We start from the raw sequence: 19,724 nt of genomic DNA on the forward strand, positions 1-19,724 counted from the left end.
AGCCAATATTCCATATGCATGCAGACCAGCCTTTCAGCAGCTGGATTCTGAGCTCAGAATGCTGGTACATACACACGCAAACACACACACACGCACATGTAACACACCACACTATGTGAACATGGAAGCAGCCACAAAGCAATTTGCAACCCACAGCTGAGCCCAATACTCAAATATGCAGAGGAACACTTCAGTATCTAATATAGTAAACAAACAAGACTGTGAGGCAAGGATACTCAGTTTTGTTTATCTAACTGTCACAATACCATCTAGATGAAGAAGCACATTTCACAAATTCCAGAAGCAGAGCTGGAAGGAATTTCCTTCTGCTAATTTTTGTTACCATCTTTGCACTTTGCCATGAAAATGTAGCTGTGTTTGCATTGCAGACTGACATGTTTTCTGATGGTGAAATGAAATGCATGTCCAATTATACATTACAAGCAGAGGCAGCTGCGGCTGCAACCCTTGACATGCTTAGTAAAATCCAATGGGTCTTCATTGCAATTAAGTATGCTTAAGAAGATTTGTTTATTTATTTTGTATACCACTCTCTATGTGTAGATCTCAGGGTGGTTCGAAACAATTGAATGTTGGAGAAACAAAACCAAAAAATGAGCTTTTATGTAAAATTGTCCTTGCTGGCAAATACTACACAGGTAGCATTAAACAGCCCCTCCAAGTGTCCCTATTTTCAAGGGACAGTCCCAGATTTATAGAGGCCATCCCGATTTCTGATCTGATCCTGGAATGTCCTGCTTTTCCTTAGGAAAAAGAAATGGTGGAGGGTACGGAGTTATGCAAACCCTGAGCTAAGAAGATAAGTAACTAACTAGGCAGTCTTTAGAAGACATCTGAAGGCCACTGGCGGACGAAGGGGGAGCAGGGGAGCGGGATGCCCCGGGTGCCATCCCTGGTGGGGTGCCATTGCGTCCGACCCCAGGACACGAACCACGCACCCCCCAGGACGCACACCACGCCCCCGGGATGTGCACCAGCCATGCCCCCACCTGTTGTTCTCCGCTCCCAGAGCATGTAGCTCCGCCACTGCTGAAGGTGGCCCCTGGCGGCCCTGCAGAGGGAAGGGTTTTTTTAATGTTTAATGTTTTATGTTTTATTATGTTTTTATATATGTGGGAAGCCGCCCAGAGTGGCTGGGGCAACCCAGTCAGATGGGCAGGGTATAAATAACACATTTATTGTTGCTTTTGTTGTTGAATAGGACATCCCTATTTTCATCAGAGAAATGTTGGAGGGTATGCATTAAAAAAACTATCAAGCTTAACTAGATAACCTAACAATTATTGTCTGGGCATTTGGATTTCACAAATACACATACAGTGGTACCTCAGGTTACATACGCTTCAGATTACATACGCTTCAGGTTACAGACTCCGCTAACCCAGAAATATTATCTTGGGTTAAGTACTTTGCTTCAGCATGAGAACAGAAATCGTGCTCCGGCTATGCGGCAGCAGCAGGAGGCCCCATTAGCTAAAGTAGTGCTTCAGGTTAAGAACAGTTTCAGGTTAAATACGGACCTCCGGAACGAATTAAGTACTTAACCTGAGGTACCACTGTATACCATTCAGTTAAAACAGTGCTCAGATTACAGCTGGGGGAAAGAGTGTCTAGCCCCAGCCCCCTATTTTTTGTGATGCCCTCCCTCAGGGACTGAAGAGGGGCTTGATTTGGCTAAAATATAGAGGCGAGTAAAGCAGCCTCCTGTTAAAACACATCCCCTTTTGCAGAAGCCTCAGGTCCATCCACAGCATCAATGCCACCTGCGAGTAAAGGAAATAAAGTGTGGTGGGAGGAGGAAGCAAATGCCCCCAGTCTTAGATTTAAAATCATTAAAATCACATGGAAATCCCTACGTTTCCCTCTATAATTCGAGCACAAATCACATTACTGCTATGCAATGTTGAAAACAAAACAAAACAGCGACAACAGCTTCACCTAGACTGAGGATCCCAAGAATGCTGTACCCCAGGCATTGGCAAGCTCGGCCCTCCGGATGTTTTGAGACTACAATTCCCATCATCCCTGACCACTGGTCTGTTAGCTAGGGATGATGGGTGCTGTAGTCCCAAAACATCTGGAGGGCCGAGTTTGCCTTTGCCTGCTGTACCCGGACCAGTTCAAGGAGCTCTGCAGGATCAAGGAAGGTTACAGGTAACACCCATAAAGTGTGGCCAGAATTTTCTTTCAGGAGAAATGCAAAGTGCACCTGCCAGTTTACCGGACTGGTGAATCAAGCAGAGATCAATCAAGCAGAGACGCGTGGAGAGATAAGACACTGAACAAAAACATCAAAGAAAGCTCTTTTTTAAAAAAAACAAAAAAAACCCTTCTTTCCTGTGTATATAGGGTTGCCACCAACTTTCCAGAAGGCTGTGTGGAGTTTTCCCCCTACCTCCCTGGAAAAGAAAGATTGGATATCCTGCATAGGAGCCAACTCCTAGGGTGCCCCCAAAATTGATGGGGATTGCCATTCGAATGGTGTGCATGCACAGCGTCATGTGATCGATTTTGCAGGGTGGGCTTGCCTGGACCTCCCCCCCCCCAAAACAATATTTTATTAAAGTTAGCATCCCTGATATCCTGTATATCATGGGATAGCTCTGTCTGTACAGCATAGAATCCTAGAAATGTAAAGTTGGAAGGGACCCTGAGAATCACCCCTGCAATGCTGTCCCATCCGAGGATCGAACCTTGGCGTTATCAGCACCACGCTCTCACCAACTGAGCTATGACTCTTAATCTCAGAGTTGCAGGTTCGAGTCCCACGCTGGGCAAAAGATTCCTTGCGTTTCAGGAGGTTGGACTAGAGGACCCTTGTGGTCCCTTCCGACTGTACAATCCTATGATCTGGGGTGTGTGTGTGTGTGTGTGTGTGTGTGTGTGTGTGTGTGTGTTGTCCCTTAAACTCTCCTCACCTAGATCAAGAAGCAACGGTTCAGCTCAGGCCTAGGGAAAGCTTGCCCACGCTTGACTCGCTCTTCGTATCGCTTTCTTATTATAGGGCCAAGCCGATCGCGTTCAAAACACAAAAGCACAGATGGCCCCACGGCAAACAGCATCCTTGCCACCTGCGAGGGAGGGAAGGAAGGAAACGAAAAAGGGCTGGGGCGGGGGGAGCAGGGAGGAGAGCCCACGCGCTGCCCAGCCAGAGATTTAAAAGCATTTAATCCCTCAAGAACGGATTAAGAATAAAATATAATAATAATAATAATGCGGTCCTGAGCATCCATTCACCCACCAACGACGAGAACGAGGAGGAGGAGGAGACGCGAGAGGAAGGAGGCGGGAGCTGCGCGCTTGGCGCCCCCTTGAAGGTCGTTTGGCATCTTCCATTCATTCCGTCTAGCGCTTCGCCACGCCGCCTCAGAAACCACCGCTGGGCTTTAAACATCAAATTTTAAATTAAAAAGGAGGAACATTCTCTTCCTCCGAGCTCCCCAAAACGTCACCCCTTCTTCGCAACGGGGCGACAAGAGCCCGAGAGCGAGCGAGCGAGCGAGGGAGAGCCAGCTCTTCTAACAAAGGAGAGACCCCCCCCCCCCGAAGGCGGGGCGCGGGAGAAGAAACACCTCAGCTTGGGCTTCTTTTTTCGTGAAGACGGAGGGGAGAAAAGGAGGGATTGGCAGCATTAACAGGTACGGAGTTGGGGGAGGGGGTCGCAGAGAGAGAGCCTCGTATGTCTCTCCCCTCCCTCATCTCAGCCATTCACCCTCGGAAGGACACATGGCCGGCGACAGGAGAGAGCGCCTTTCTAGCTGGCGCATGTTGGGCGTCGTAGGTGCTTTTGGCCAAAGAGGTCGGGGCTCCTGGGCGCCTGAGGGAAAGGCTCGCGGAAATGGCGAGAAGAGGCGCCTCGCCGCGGCCCGGGAGCCGCGTGTAGCCGCACGGCGAGGGGGCCCCCGCTGCTTCTTGTCGGGTCTGCTCGTGAGGAGACCCACCCCAGCCAGCCCCCTTTCTTCCCGCCTTCGCTTCTCGGGCTGGCAGGCAGGCATTCTTCTCCCCGGCTGCGAAAAAGACCCGCACGTTTTGGTCTCTCTTGTCTTTCTCTATTATGGGTGGAGGGAAAAAGGCGCGTAGGAAGCGAATGCGTGTGACTCATGCGCCGCACTTATTTCCACCTCTCTGAGGCGGGGGGGGGGGCACCCACCGTAAACACACACACACACACACACACACACACGCGCTAAATGAGACCCTAATGAAACAGTATTAGCAGACCTAGGTCACTGTTCAGGCTGAGGCACAAACCACGTTACTAGAATGTAGTCCTAATAAAAAGGGGGCTTGCTCCAGTATATAAACGGATTTGGCGGCTGGCAACCTTGACATGGGGCTAAGAAGGGGAGCGAGCAGGGAGAGTGAAATTCGTCTTTGTCCTCCTCACTTTGCAAAAGGTTCCACCTGAAATGGTCCCTTCCTTTCTTCCAGAAGCCCCTCCCCCCGGTTTATTTATTTATTTATTTTTTTAAAAAATGGAATTGGGTTTCTGAATTGCTGGCAAGCTAAAGCTGATACTCTTGAAAGCCAAAAATAGGGATGTTGGCGGACCGAAACCAAAAGAGGGACACGTTTTAAATGACATGCGGGAATTTTTTGAATGGAACATATTGTCACTGATCTTCTTCTTTCTCTTTTTTAAGGCAGTTGACTTTTCAGCTGCTTAGGTACATTTGCCGTGGGTGTATTTATTAATGCTTCACTGCATTGGCCCCCTTTCACCACAAAAAGACTTTGTCCCAACCTTGCTTGTGGCCCACTCAGGTCTAAATCATGCATGCCCTGAATAAAGATGTTGCTTTCACAGGAAATTCAAATTTGCCCTTTTTTAAAAGATCCAGTAGTTTCACCCCACTCCACTCCACCCCTTTAAAGCTCCACTGGAACATTTTTGTGCCTTTTTCTTTTTAAGATAACAATCATCTGTGCAAAATTAAAATGCTGCTACTCTGCCCTGGCTGATTCTGTAGGGCTCTGATGGGTATTCAAGAGGGATGCTACAGATTACTTTGGAATTAATTATCAATTTGTTACGTCACTCGGCTGTATTGTAGTCCTTGTGCACCGCTTGGAGACTGGAAGTTAACCGGTTTATAATTTGTTCAAATAATTTGTTCAAATAAGTAACCGCTACCCTGGGGAGTACAAGGTTATGCTAGGAATGCAGGCCTGATTCCAGCCTACATCTGTATAGAGGTGGCATCTTTTCCAAGTCTTGCTTTCTCTCCTAGAGAGGTTTTTTTCTCTGTTCTATTCTTCTCTCTCTCTCTTGTGGTTAGCGCCTTTGCTTTTTTTAATCACACACCATCAGTGTCCTTTCTGCCATAAGCCATTTGTTCACAAAGCAGAGTTGTCATACAACCTGTTGCTATCACTGATTGCCTTCACTGGCAGGGTGGGGAGTAAAGGTTGTAAATGCAGAAATACTAGGTGGTGTCCTATGAATTCCTACAGTAGTTCCATTGGTTACAGTGGGTCTGCTTTGAGTGTGACTAAACATTATGTACCGCCCCTTATAATCACCATACTCATTAGTATTATTAGCTTAATTTCAAGACAGAGTTAAACTTGCTGAAATGCGCTGAAATCGTTGGAGTCCCAATTCTGTGCTGGATTTAGGCTATTAATATTATGATTATTGGCATCGTTGTCTTCAGCCTGCTTAAACATGCCAGATTATCATTTGATTATCCTGCCTCCCACTGGTCTCCTTCTGCTCCTTTTATAGCCATTTTAGTCAGGCCTCCTTTATCCTTGAAAATAGTTGCATCTTTTATGGTGGATTTCACATTTCCCTGCCTGATTCATTTCAAAAAGAATGCTGAATTTATTATTTATATTTTTTCGTGTGGTGCAGTGGTTAGAGAGTGTTGGACTATAACCTACGAGACCAGGATTCAAATCCTGGAACAGCCCCTGCAGATGTAGTCAACCGGGCTTACCAGATTCTGAAATACCTACTGAAGATCACCCCCACCACCTGCAACACAATGAAACCCAGAGTCTAAAGCTACTTAACTGCTCCATTGCTCATATCTATCCTCCCTGAAGATCTTTGGTGAAAGAAAAGCAAGGTATAAATATAATAGAATGCTCTTAAAGATGTCCCGTTGGACTCTTTGGGAGAGGGGCTTAGCCACTAAACTTTACATCAACTTGCTAACACTGAAAACTGAACTTTGATAATGAAGTAGTAGGTGGGAAATGGCTGTTCAGTTGAAATCCACCACCAGAAACCCATCAACATGCTTTTCTTAGAACGGAAGGGTAATTTTCATAACGCTACTTGATGCCACATAGTTTATCTCATATATTTAAAAACGAAAACAAAGACATTTGTGTATGTACAGAGAAGAACATGTTAATCCACAATGTGGTTCTCAAGTCTCCTCCATTTCACAACATGATTTCTCCCTTCTCCCACTACATTTTTTGTGATCAGAGATAAGAATGGTGAGGACATGTTAATATCCTCTTTTTGCTGTCGTTTTCTCTCACTCTTAATAGTTCAGGCCTAAATAAATGTGGGCTTTAAACCACAAATTGGGCAAGAAAAAAGATATTTAAAGGAATCTTCAGTTGACTCTATGCTGTATAAATAGCCCTTCAGTCCATATATTTAATGTTCTGAATCAAAGAATGAATAGAATTTAGGAAGCCAATGAGCTAGAGGTGCATGCGGTCTAAAGTCCTAGCATTATGGAAGAATTTTAATATCCTACATGGTGATCTTAATAATGCATTTTAAGAGACTTGAATGAAACACAGTTTGTTTGGGTATCTGACCTTCTTTACAGTAGCTCTTCTCAAGCCTGAATTGGCTTTACATTTTGAGGTGATGTGGTGAGGGTTTTATATTTGTTTACTGTATGTGTTTTAAATATTTTGATATTTTTTTTAAAAAGATATTTATATTTTTGTCAGCTACCACATGCAAATCATTGCTGGCTAGTTGGTAGAATGCTCCTTTCAGAATAAAATAATAATAAAATATGTCCATTTTGCAAAAAAACGAGAACAGGATCAGAGAAATCGCATGTGAGCTGATAAAGAGGATGTTAATGACATGAATATACATAATATATAGTACACTTCCAACAACCAGTGCAGAATTAATTGCTTTTTAATTTGTCTGTTCTGCCTTTGTGATCTCCCCACCCCATGCTTGCACCTGGTCCCTCTCCCCCCGTTCTATTTTAAACGTTAGGCTGTAATTCTGTAGCCAGTTTTCTGGGTGTAAAGCCTTCTAAACTCAGCTGGACTACTTCTGAGGACTACATGCATAGCACTGTCTGTTAGTGGTGTTCTGATTTGATACAGCACAGCAATTTGTTTTAGTTTGTAGCTGAATGCTGGCATGTGTGATCACAGTGGTTTCTCATGGTTATGCTGAGTTATCAGCACAGGGATGAATTTAGGAGCAACAGACCTACCTGGGGCAGCAGACTTAGGTCCCACAGGTCTCAGAGGGCACCTCTCATGGACTGGCTACTCATCTCTCCAGTCAACAAGCAAAGCAAATAGTTCACCTTTACTGTTGACAAGCGGCCAGTGTTGCATTTCTGTTTGTTTGTGTTTGTTTAATTTGTGGGGAACTTTACGCCACCACTGCTCATTCGGTGACGTACATATGACTGTGAGTGATTGTGATCCAGACTCATGCATGCAGATTTATAGTCTTCTATGGCAAGCATGCTCTATGCATCAGAGTTATTAAATCTCTGCACATACAATAAAAAAATAAGGTATCCAGAAATGCAGCAAATATATGCAGGGAGCACTACTGATGATTCTTGTTCCTGATCTTTGGTTGAGGTCTCCATGCCTGGTTGGGTACACTGAAAACCCTGTCCCAGCAGCAGGCAAACCCTTCTCATCCTCACTTTTTCCTTGAGATGCAAATTGGCGCTGGGAACAAGATGGATAAACAGTCGCAGAAGACTGTTACTCGCAGGAGTACAACTTCATGGTTCAGTATGGAGTTGGGCTTGGTGTTGGCGCAAAGTGCTTAATAAGCACACCAAAGGCTTCTTCTGTGTTTGGCTGACAGAGAAGGGTTCTTTCCCAGAGGTTAGAAAAATTAGCAACATCATATATTTTTGAGTTCAATCTGTCCCTTTCCCAAGCCTGGCTAAGAGAAGTTGCAAAGGAGAACTATGCGCTTGAATCGATTTGCATTTTCTCCCCTTGATGGTGCATGGGATTTGCCCAAAGCTAAATGCAGTGAGAACAGATTAGAGTTTAATGATTCCTGATCTTTTTATCAACCTGGCAGCAGGAAACCAGTTTCCGAACATGTGCAGTGTGGTTTGTTGGAACTCTCTCTCTTTTTAAACAGTTGAATAGGACATCCTGTTTATGTCTCCAAACAGAGCATGCGTGTGTGGCCCGGGGGTGGGTAGGAGAAGTAGGGTTGCAGTAGCAGGCCAGCCCTTTGACTTTTACACATTCAGTATACCCTATTGGTGTGAAATGAAAGCCCACACCTATCAGAAAATTCTCTTTGCTGTTTCACAGTCCTTTTCAAACTTAGAAAACATACCCTTTCTGCATATTTGCAGTATGGCTAATAGGTGATTCATCAGTGGCAGTGTTCAAAATTAGCCAGGCACATTTTGCACCCTGCTGTCGGTCACTTGCAACCAAGGGAAGCTGCCTGGGCACCAGGATGGGCGCCTGACATCTCCACCATCTGGAAGTGCATGCCTGGGGATCTTTGGAACATGACTGTTTTCACACACTAATACCACATCCTGTAGAATTTCTATCCAGTATATGTTATCTGCGCAATCAGAACGAATTTCAGGAACCAAAATGCTTTTTCTGTGCAGCCTGAGCAGGTGCAAGCAGTAAACAATGTTATAGTTAATTGCCATAGCTTGTCTTCATTTACCCCACCCCACTGTTCTGCTCATTGTTGCGAAGAATTTTCCTACATTATGAATGGTCTGTGTCACCATTAAGAAAAAGAGGTTGGAACAGGCCAATAGATATGTGGACAGTCCCTGGATAAAGTGGCCAGCATGACTAAGCCGCTTCTGGCGAACCAGAGCAGCGCACAGAAACGCCGTTTACCCTCCCGCTGGAGCGGTACCTATTTATCTACTTGCACTTTGATGTGTTTTTGAACTGCTAGGTTGGCAGGAGCAGGGACCGAGCAACGGGAGCTCACCCCGTCATTGCGGGGATTCGAACCACCGACCTTCTGATCAGCAAGTCTTAGGCTCTGTGGTTTAACCCACAGCGCCACCCGCGTCCCTAAATTGCAGTTAATCTTAACCATGGTTTGTTGAAACACGCCAACTTCTTAAGCTATGGTTTGAAGGTTTGTTTCAAGCAACCACACTTAAGATTAAGCACAGTTTGTCAGGTTTAAACAAGACAACGAGCTACAGATAATATAAACCAGAAGCAAAAGCTTCCTAAATTCTTTTTATAGCCACACTGAGCACATGGGGGAGAGAAGAAGCGTCTCCTTCTTAACCCAGCTCAAAGTTGTCATCTGAACTAGCCAGATGTTTTACTGATAATCAATCATAGGCAGTCCATCCTTTGAAAAATAAGACTTTAGAGCCGTCTTGCCGTAAAATGGCAACATTCTGTTTTGGCAACTGTAACCTTGGTTTATGGAGCCATTTGGCACCTAGCAGTGCTGTGGTCTAAAGTCTAAACCACTGAGCCTAGGGCTTGCCGATCGGAAGGTAGGCGGTTTGAATCACCATGACGGAGTGAGCTTCCGTTGCTCGGTCCCAGCTCCTGCCAACCTAGCAGTTCGAAAGCACGTCAAAGTGCAAGTAGATAAATAGGTACCGCTCCAGCAGGAAGGTAAACAGCGTTTCCGTGCACTGCTCTGGTTCGCCAGAAACGGCTTAGTCATGCTGGCCACATGGCCCAGAAAAACTGTCTGCGGACAAACGTCCGCTCCTTCAGCCAGTAAAGCGAGATGAGCGCCGCAACCCCAGAGTTGTTTGCGACTGGACTTAATGGTCAGGGATCCTTTACCTTTTTTACCTTATATCTCTTGAGTTTCTAACAATGATCAGTAGCATAATAATGGAATCATTAATATGCCTAATTAAGGGTTGCCATATTTCAATATTTCAAATTCGGACACAAAACTTGTTGAACTTTTTTTTGGGGGGGGGTGTTGCAAAGTTGTTCAGACTCTTCCCCCTCATCTATACTTCTCCAATGGCAATTAGAGTATTAGAGTTAGAGCATGTTCAAGGCAGTGTTAAAAACTCAGATATATAAGCTAATCATTTATATATCTGAGGAAGAAGCCTACAAAGAAATAGAAGTGCCGAAAGGGTCAGTGCTGGATTTGTTTCTGAATATGTTTGCTATTTCCTCAGTGAAGCTTTATTTCCCTTAAATAAAAGGATAATATAATCCACTCAGAGCAGAAGTACTTAGATGGTTAAACAGTTGTAATAAGCTTTCACTTACTTACATCCATGTTATGAGATCACAACCCATTTGAAGACTTCCCTCCTTTTCTTTCTTTTTAAAAAGTGGGTTACATATAACATTCCTTATCGAGCCTGCCTGTTACATTCAGTGTGTTACAAGCAACTGTGGTTTTTTAAAAAATCTTTTTCCTGTTGCTGAACTTTATCTTCTAGAAATTATCACCTGTGATAACTTACTTCCTTTCTGGTTCTTGACATGTGTTTTGTTTGAAAGGGCCAGTTTGCAGAGTTGCTGTGGAACTTAATATCTTATGCTCATAATCCCATAGTCGGTCTCCCTGGTCCTCGTCCTCTTCTTTTCAAAGGTGAGGCTGGGGAGAGGAGGGAACACAAAAGATATCACATGGCAGTCTTTACATAAAGGAAGCAGTTTATGTGAAACTAGAGCTCTAGGTCTGAAGGCATCTCTTAGGCACATAAATGAGCCTCTAGCAAGATCAGCCTGCCTATGAACAGAAAGAGGAATCCAATTTCAGTCTGTAAGCAAATTGTTGACTTCTAGGGCTGAAGCTAGTACCCTCTAAAAAGCCCAGCTTTAAAATCTACCTGAACTCAGGTGGAAACAGTCCAAAGGAATGGAGGCTGAAAGTCATTTTTTTAAAGAAAGTAATTTTAAGAGACCGCCTAAGGATCAGTGTAGGATACCGGTTAGAGTGCTGAACTAGGACCTGTGAGACCAGGGTTCAAATCCCCACAGTGCCATGAAGCTCACAGGGTGACCTTGGGCCAATCACTGTCTCCCAGCCTAACTTCATAGAGTTGTGGGTATAAAATGGGGAGGGGAGAACCACATGCACCATTTTGAACCTCTTGGAGAAAAGGTGGAATATAAATGCAATAAATAAATAACACCTCCCAAATTCCTGTCCTTACACTTTTAATAGCCTTATAAATCAGTTTTTTTCTCATCACATTTCCCACAGCCAGACAAAGATAAGATGAACATTTAATAAGTAATGCTCGCTAATAGTATTACCACTAATTAGTTCAATGGCACATTTTAACTGTACAATAGTTGCTGCCATCATTACTACTACAGTGGTACCTCAGGTTACATACGCTTCAGGTTACAGACTCCACTAACTCAGAAATAGTGCTTCAGGTTAAGAACTTTGCTTCAGGATAAGAACAGAAATCGTGCTCCAGTGGCGCGGCGGCAACAGGAGGCCCCATTAGCTAAAGTGGTGCTTCAGGTTAAGAACAGTTTCGGTTAAGAACGGACCTCCAGAACGAATTAAGTACTTAACCCGAGGTACCACTGTACTTCTTTCTTTCTTCTTTGCCAATCAGTCGTAGCCAAGTAAGATTGTCTCCCATGAATACAGTGTGTCCGTAAGTGACTGTGGAGGCCAATTCTGGATCCACACGTCCTTCCACAGTGGGGACATAGGTTTCCTGGTGGGAGTTGATCACAGTGAGGATTTGCCAAATGTGCCTTCCTCTTAGTTTGTCTCTCCCTTTCGTCCTGAGTTTGTGCTTCTCCAAAGTCCGTGACGCCTTTGGTCAAGGCTGTTCTCCAACTGGAGCGCTCACAGGCCAGTGATTCCCAGTTGTCAGTGTTTTATACTACATACTGAATTTATTAGCTACTTTCTCCAATGTTGATGTACTTTTAAAACATGGGTTTTAAAAATGAGCAGCTGGAACTGCTTTAGAAATGGTAACAAAATTATAATTTTAAAGAATACTTGTAGAAACAAGATTTTCCCTTCCCTATGAAATAACATTCCATTGGGAGGCCAAAATGTCCAGGGCAGGTGGCAGGCTTCAATCATGTCCCAGCCCGTTTCTGTGGACAGAAATGGCAAAGCCATTATCCACCCAAGCTTTCATTATCTGGAAATTATAAAACAGGCCTTTGCAGCATTGACCAGCTAAGTCAAATGTAATCCTCAGACAGATATTGTAACCTGCCAGCTACTAGGCAGTCCCACTGTTCTTACATTACCTGTCAGGCAGCGATACCGCCAGCGGACTGTCACACATAGCTGCTACTCAGCTTGGTGAGTTGCAATCCACTTAATGAGAGTCATCAAAACGATCCTCTGATATAGCTCCTCTTCTTTGCAGATCTGCATGGATCAGCTAAGAGGTGACTGTGTGTTTGGGGGGGGGGCAGGAATGGCCACACCCACTTCTGATATGTGACCACCTGATGTTTGGTCAAGGATTAATGTGGCCCTTAGGCCAAATAAGGTTCACCACCCCTGCTTTACACTGTTGCTGGGATTTTTATCTCCTTACCTTCCCCCTGCACAATTGTCTCTTTTTAAAGGATTATTTACATAGGATTTTTGTCTATGCTAATATGCAGCCTGGCACCACTCCAGGTCTGTAGAGTAAATGGTGGCCCTGCCCTATCGATATTAAACAGCAGGTGCAGTCCAGGAAAAAACATGATGGCGTTACATGTGCAACTGCAGCCAGAGGAACTGCGTTTGTTGTATTGGGACTGGAGAGAGATGGGTTAAAATTCCCACACGGTCATAAATCTTACCAGGTGGCCTTGAAACAGTCTCTTATCTCTCAACCGAAGAGAGTTATTTTGAGGAGGAGGACATGTGGGAGAGAAGCATGGCAGCTGCCGCAAAAAGGGCATGGTGTAAATGTAATCATTAGTTGTTAAGAGTGCAAGCGTTAATAAAGTTTTTTCACCTCATACAACCTGCAATAATATTTAATTTCATAATTTCACATTTTTCTCAAAGTATGTACACATGGGAGTAGATCGCTTTGCATGCCAAATGACAACCTTGATTATACATTGTGCAAAATTAAATACATCTAAATGGGGAGGAAGAATCTCTCTTAATCTTTCCCAAAGTTCTCAGGCTATTTGTCTGTCAACAATCATCATCATCATCATCATCATCAAACCTTTATTGGCACCACATACAAACATTCAGAATAAATAGGCCAGTGCAATCTCATCGCCATTTCAACAGTACAGTCATTTGCCAAAGGGAAGAAGAGGCGATCAATCTATTTCATCTCTGTGGGTCTCCAGAAAGGGCAGGATCCTGTAGCATACTTCGGCGACAAAAAAATCAAATAGAGGAACTTAGCTACTGTCTTGGTGAGCTCCTGGTCCCTCCCCTGTAATAAGAAGTGTATAGCCTCTTCTCTGGTTTCCATGTTGGAATGCATAGATGGTCTAGAAATTGTCAACAATTATATACTGATGGCAGAATTATACAAATGCCATTTAGAGCACTCAGATCACCAATCCTAGAGAAAGTCCTAGCCCCAAGATATGTGTGTGTGAGAGAGAGACACTTGAGAGGTTATTGTTCATTTTCTTATTCTGACTTTGAACTTTTTCTTTTCTTTTCTTTTCTTTTTGTAGGTTTTCAGGCTCATATTACAGGTGCTACTGATCTCTAAAGACCAAGCAGGCTTCAGAATAAGTTCACTAAATCAAGATGCCTTTCAAAGCTGGCCTAGAATTAACTGAGATGCAGAATATGACAGTTCCTGAGGATGATAACATCAGCAATGACTCCAATGATTTCACAGAAGTAGAAAATGGCCAGATGAATAGGTGAGTAGTTTTCCACTGCCCCAGATTTACCATGTGAAAACACTCTGTTTAAAAACAGTGTTTCTGACTTGAAACACAGCTCATGAATGATTCATTACTGAGTCATGTTCCATTTGAGAATGTGATTTGAATTTCATACCCAGCCTCTGTTGGGCATTGGCAGTAAAAACATAGTGTACCAATTTATTCAACCTTTAAATGTTGGCATATTTAATACAAATGTATAGATTGCTTTGTAATCAACCAACCCCACAACTCAGCCTGGTCATCCAAAGCACAGCACAAAGGAAACGAAAAACAACATTCAACATTTGGGATTAGCATTACACATGATCTTAGATGTCTCTGGGTCTTTGACTACTTACTTTTCGGTAGCCAAAATAGTGGCCAAATTGGTTCCAAACTAAAACATGGTTCAGATGATCCATTTTTCTTAGGTTTGAGGTATATGTAAAAGAGTAAACTTCCGTTTTGTGCAGGATTCTTCATTAATTTGGTTTACATTGAGATTTGGGCATCTTCAAGCAAGATTATTTATTACTGCATATCATTGCATATTGCACCAAGCACCAGTTTTTCTGCTGCTGAACTTGGTGCAGCATGCATTCTTAAATGAACGTGCTTGAAAGTCCAAAAATCTCATGTAGGCCAACTTGATGGAAGAATGCTACATCAAGGATAACCCACCTGCTTTTGACAGCACATTGTACCATCTCTTGTTCTAAAGCAAAATTACTTGGACCCCGTATACATGTTCACGAAGACCATGCAAAAAACTCCTGGGACTGTGCCTCTTCAGAACATGGGTGAGAGGCTTGCTTAATTCATAGCACTGGTTTTGTCTTTTAAAGCCCTTCACAGCTTTGGACCAAGTTATAAAGAACCTCCTGTCTTGGTATGTGCCTACCTGTACATTAAGAACTGCAGTGGAGCATTCCCCCCCACCCCCATCATTTTAGGTGTGGTGAGTAGTTACCGTGGAGAGGACCCTCTTACTTGTGGAGTGTTCTCCCCAGAGATGTTTGCCCGACTCCTATTTTATTGCCCTTTTAGTGCCAGCCAGGCAAATATGCTTCTAATTTCCCCAAGCTTTTTAGATACAGTTTCAGCCCTACTGCCTGTTTGATGCTGTTTTTGCAACGTTGTGGCCTTTAGCTTAATTGCCTATGCATATTTTGTATGTATATTTTATTTTATTTTTTAAAAAATATTTATTAAAGTTTCCAGATTAATACAAAAACGAAAATACACAAAAAATAACAAAAATACAAAAATACAAAATTAAAAAACAACAACAAATACAATTTCCATTACTTATTTCCATTAACTTATTTCCCAGACCTCCTCTCACCTCCCTCTTTTGTATTCCAGTTCAAATTCTTAACTCAGCAAATCCTTATTGTAACTTATTGCAACTTATTGCAACTTATTGCTCAACCTTTACATTACAGCTGGTAACCACTTAATTTCTGTCCAACATCACTCTATTATCCGGTAATTTTACAATGCCTCTGCAGATAGTCTTTAAATTTCTTCCAGTCTTCTTCCGCCGACTCTTTTCCCTGGTCTCGGATATTTGTTCCAGTATTTTTGTAAACCACACTGCAAATAAGACTGAACCCTAACCCTACCACTGCCAAAAGAAGCAGCAGCTCAGCTCATAGAAAACCAGCATATGAGAAAGAAAGGTTGTAGACCAGGCTTCTCATAGCTGAGCTAGTGTTGTTTTCTTTGCACTGTATAGCCTGTGTGTGTTTACATATACAGACATACACAAAAGGTAGAGCATTCAGCATGTATTTCTCCACCTGCATTCTGAAGTGCTACAGTCCCAGGAGGTCTTGAGCTGTTTATTACGTTCGAGGCAAGCAGACTAAGAGCTAAATAGGTCAAATGCTTCTCAGGTCCATTTTGAGTCAGGATAAAAGCTCTGTTTTCAATATACGCACATACATTTTTACCATGCCTTGCTGTTTTTATGGCTTGATTAACTGTTGCAAATGTTGCTAGCTTATTCTAGCAAATAAGAAAGAAAGAAACGCTTTGCTTACTGTTATAACCTCAGATCTCAAATGTGCACCTAATATAAGCTGTGTGAATGCAGTATCTTTGCTAAATTGCTTTAGAGGGAGAAATGTAGACTAAGAAATCAAAATGTATTAAATTTTATGAAATGCCATGTTATAAGCAATCTGAAGACTGCAATATTTTAAACTGTAATGTTTTCATTAGTTCAAGTTGCTTGTTCATATATTTTCTGGCCCTAATCCAGCAAAAGTTTGTTATAACTGAGGCTGCAATCCTATGCACACTTCCCTGGGAGTAAGGCTGATTAAACACAGTGGCCTGATTGCTTCTGAGTAGCTATGTACAGGAACGTAACTTCACTGTGCAATCCTAAAGATTGTTTGATGAAGGAATAACCCTGTAAGTTTTATTGAAACTAATGGAAGAAGTTAGCTGTGACTAATTAAAACTCCATTGTTTTCAGATTTAATTGCATGGAGGCCATGGTGTTTAATATGGGCCAGTTAAACTTGTCACATATGCATATCTACCGTATATACTCAAGTATAAGCTGACCTTTTCTGCATATTTTTTATGCTGAAAAAGCCCTCCTTGGCTTATACCCGAGTGAGGCGGGCAGCGGTGGAGGGACAAGCGGAGAGAAAGGAGCCCTTTCGCGACAATGGTCCCACCACCCGCCTCTCGCAAGGGCAGGCACAGGAGCCACGGTTGGGAGAGGCGCTGTGCTGTGCCTCTCCCAACCGGGCTCCTATGCCTGCTCTTGAAAGCAGCAGAGGCAGCGGCGGAGGGATGAGCGGCCCGAAAGGAGCCCTTTCAGCTGCTCCTTCCTCCGCCGCCGCCTTTAACCACTGTCAGTGGTGGTGGAGGAGGAACGAGCAGCCCAAAAGCAGCCCTTTTGGGCTGCTCCTTCTTCCTCCTCCTCCTCCGACAGCGGCAAAGTTGCGCGTGTGCAACCAGCCACGCAGTTGCCTGTGTGCAAAAGCTTAGAGAAGCCCAGGCATTCCGACGCATGTGCGGCCGTGCTCCGTTAAAAAACAAAAAACCAGACAGAGCGGTAGTGGCGGTTGCCATGACAACTGCCGTTATGGTTCTAGAAGGCACTCGCGAAGGGAAGCTGTCACTCCTCATGTCCTACTCCACCAGCCCCGGACGGGGCTGCACTGGCTGCAGAGCCTCAACCTCAGCTTCCTGCCTATGCATTTCCGTAAGTGAGGCTGCCCCCCCCCCCCGCTTCCCACACCTTGGCCGCCCTGACACTTCCCGCCGTACCTGGGCACCTCGGAGGCTGAAGACGTACCTCAGGATCAGCAGGAAGAAGGGGCCTGGTTTGCTTGGCTCCCTCGGCTGCAAGCCCTGGGCTGCGTCTTCCTTGCAGTGTACGTGCCTCCCCTCCTGTAAGAAGTGAATGCAAATCTCCCACCTTTGAGGGAGCTTGAACTCAAGCCCTTTGATATGTGTATATCAAATGTTTTCAGACCGAAGGCTGGGCGAACCAGTGGGGTAGAGAGGCCCTTTGGGGGAGATGGGAAGCACCTGTGTTCTGTTGTCATCACTGCTGGAAACTTTGGGCAAGATAGCACCAGCATCCCCTTTATCCGTTGAGAAGAGGTTTCCTCAGCTTATATTTGGGTCGGCTTATACTCAAGTATATACTGTACTTAGAGATAAGTCCTGCTGAGCTTAGTGCACATAGAATTGCAGCCTTTAAGTCCAACTAATTTCAGTAGAGTAGTGAAACTTGTGCTTCACATTCTTCCATTGAAATAAATGGAGCTTATATGTCCTTGCTTTTGGTTTTTCTGTTCTCAAGGACTGGATCCAGATTTTTTTTTAATAATAATTTAATAATTTTTTAAGTATAAAAGTATAAATAATTTTTTAAAATAATAAAAAACAAGATTTACAGTGCAGTCCACAAATGTATTTTTAATGCCTATAACTGGATCACACTGAAACCCCATCTCATCCAGCATTTGATTTCCAGCTGTAGCTAGCCTTGGTTCACAAGCACAATGAACTGCATTAGCAAGCAGGTGAACATGGAATTCATGGTCTATCCTGAGGGTTTCTTCCATCCATGTATGCCCTCGTTATGGTCTTCTTGCAAGCATGTGACTGACCACTCTGGTGAAACAGGATCCTGGACTTGATAGACCTTTGGTAATACCACCTTTGAAAATGGAGGCTCTGTCCAGCTATATGGCTAAGGGCATTCAGTAGAGGTGTCCTCTGTAAATTAGTGTAAAAGCAGTGGCGCCCTCAGGGTAGGACCTCAGGGCAGACGCCTGGGGTGTCATTCAGCAAATTGAGCAAGAAGACCCCCAAACAGAGCTGGGCTGGGTTGCTGCATTATCGAAATGCCACTATACAAAGAGAGAAGCCCCCATAAGACAATTGAAGCCAGAATCTAAAATTACCCAGCAGATTACTGTTTTAATAGTTTTAAAATCCCTGCAGCAATCTAAACTAGCCTTCCTTCCTTATGGCAGTTTATAGGAGAGCTGAATCTGGCTCTGTACGTATATACTTCCCAGACTTAATCATTCATGCCTATCCCTTTTTGTGTGTTTTTTCTTTTGCGTGTGTACCAATCCATGTCGTTATCTGTATGATTCATTTCCTTATGGCCCAACCTTATTGTACAACTGGGTTCTAGGTAGCTTAATTAAAACAATACACACCAACTCCTTAACGGCTACAGCTCAACAATAGCACTAAAGTATGTTCCTCCTGTGTATGCTGTAATGCTAAAGAAAATCCTGTTTGTTCTTTTTCAGTAAATTTATTTCAGACCGCGAGAGCAGAAGAAGTCTAACCAACAGCCACTTGGAAAAGAAGAAATGTGATGAATATGTAGGTTACCCTCCTTGCCCTCCTTGCACAAAGAGCCAGCCTGATGCCCTCCAAAAGCTGTTGGACTACAACTCCCATAATCCTCGAGCACCAGCCATTCTATCTGGGGCCGTTGGGAGATGAAGTCTAGCAACATCTGGAGGGAAACATGTCTGCTACCCCTGTCCTACAGTGGGAGCTGTGAGGTGCACACAGATCTCCTTTGCAAACAAGAGGTTTGCTGTTCACGTCAGTTTGTGGAACAGCTCACCCACATTTTATTTATTACATTGATATTCTCCCTTCTAAAGAGCTTAAGGCAGTGTGTGCAATTCTCCCCAACCTCGAATGTTATCCTCATAACAACCCTGTGAGGTAGGTTAACCTAAAAGATATTGAGTGACCCAAGATCACCCAGTTAGCTTCATGTGGCTAAGTCAGGGCTTGAAGCTGGGTCTTCATGTTCCTAGTCCCAACATTTTACTGCTACACCACACCAAACTCTTTTGAGTTCCACGGAAGTGAATGATTAAGCTCCTTGCTAGAAGAGGTCTCTGTAAGTACAGAGTTCTCTTGTCCTGGAGGAAGGCCTGTGTGGGACGTCACCACCCATCTCTCCACTGGCAGGAAGTCAAGACTTTAATGAGGGTATACCTGGTGGGCAGGGCAACCCCTTCACCAGCTCAGCTTCCTGCCAGCTCCACTGTATGTTGCTCTTGTCGGCAGCTTCAGGCAGAAACACCATTTAGGAAGGAATTTTCCTTTGTCTTCATTTGTTTGTCTTTCCGGGATCCTCTTTTCTCTCCCCCATCTGCTTTTTCGTTTCCTTC

General features: G+C 43.9%; 1 protein-coding gene across 2 annotated transcripts in view; it reads left to right on the forward strand.

Annotated features, from left to right (window-relative positions):
- Positions 1 to 3,326: 3,326 nt before the first annotated feature.
- The window catches only part of SLC38A1 (solute carrier family 38 member 1), a 41,432-nt gene continuing 25,034 nt past the window's right edge, over positions 3,327 to 19,724 (forward strand). The window contains exons 1-3 of one of the 2 annotated variants that reach the window (XM_081878026.1): positions 3,327 to 3,659; positions 13,840 to 14,034; positions 18,840 to 18,915. In XM_081878026.1, coding sequence (XP_081734152.1) covers positions 13,916 to 14,034; positions 18,840 to 18,915 — 195 coding nt within the window. In that variant the 5' untranslated portion in view covers positions 3,327 to 3,659; positions 13,840 to 13,915. Of the gene's footprint in view, positions 3,660 to 13,839; positions 14,035 to 18,839; positions 18,916 to 19,724 lie in introns of those variants that run through there. The other variant, XM_081878027.1, reaches the window with a different exon arrangement.

This window comes from Podarcis erhardii, assembly GCF_964252035.2.
Source record: "Podarcis erhardii genome assembly, chromosome: 10".
In the NCBI taxonomy this organism is placed as follows: Eukaryota; Metazoa; Chordata; class Lepidosauria; order Squamata; family Lacertidae; genus Podarcis; species Podarcis erhardii.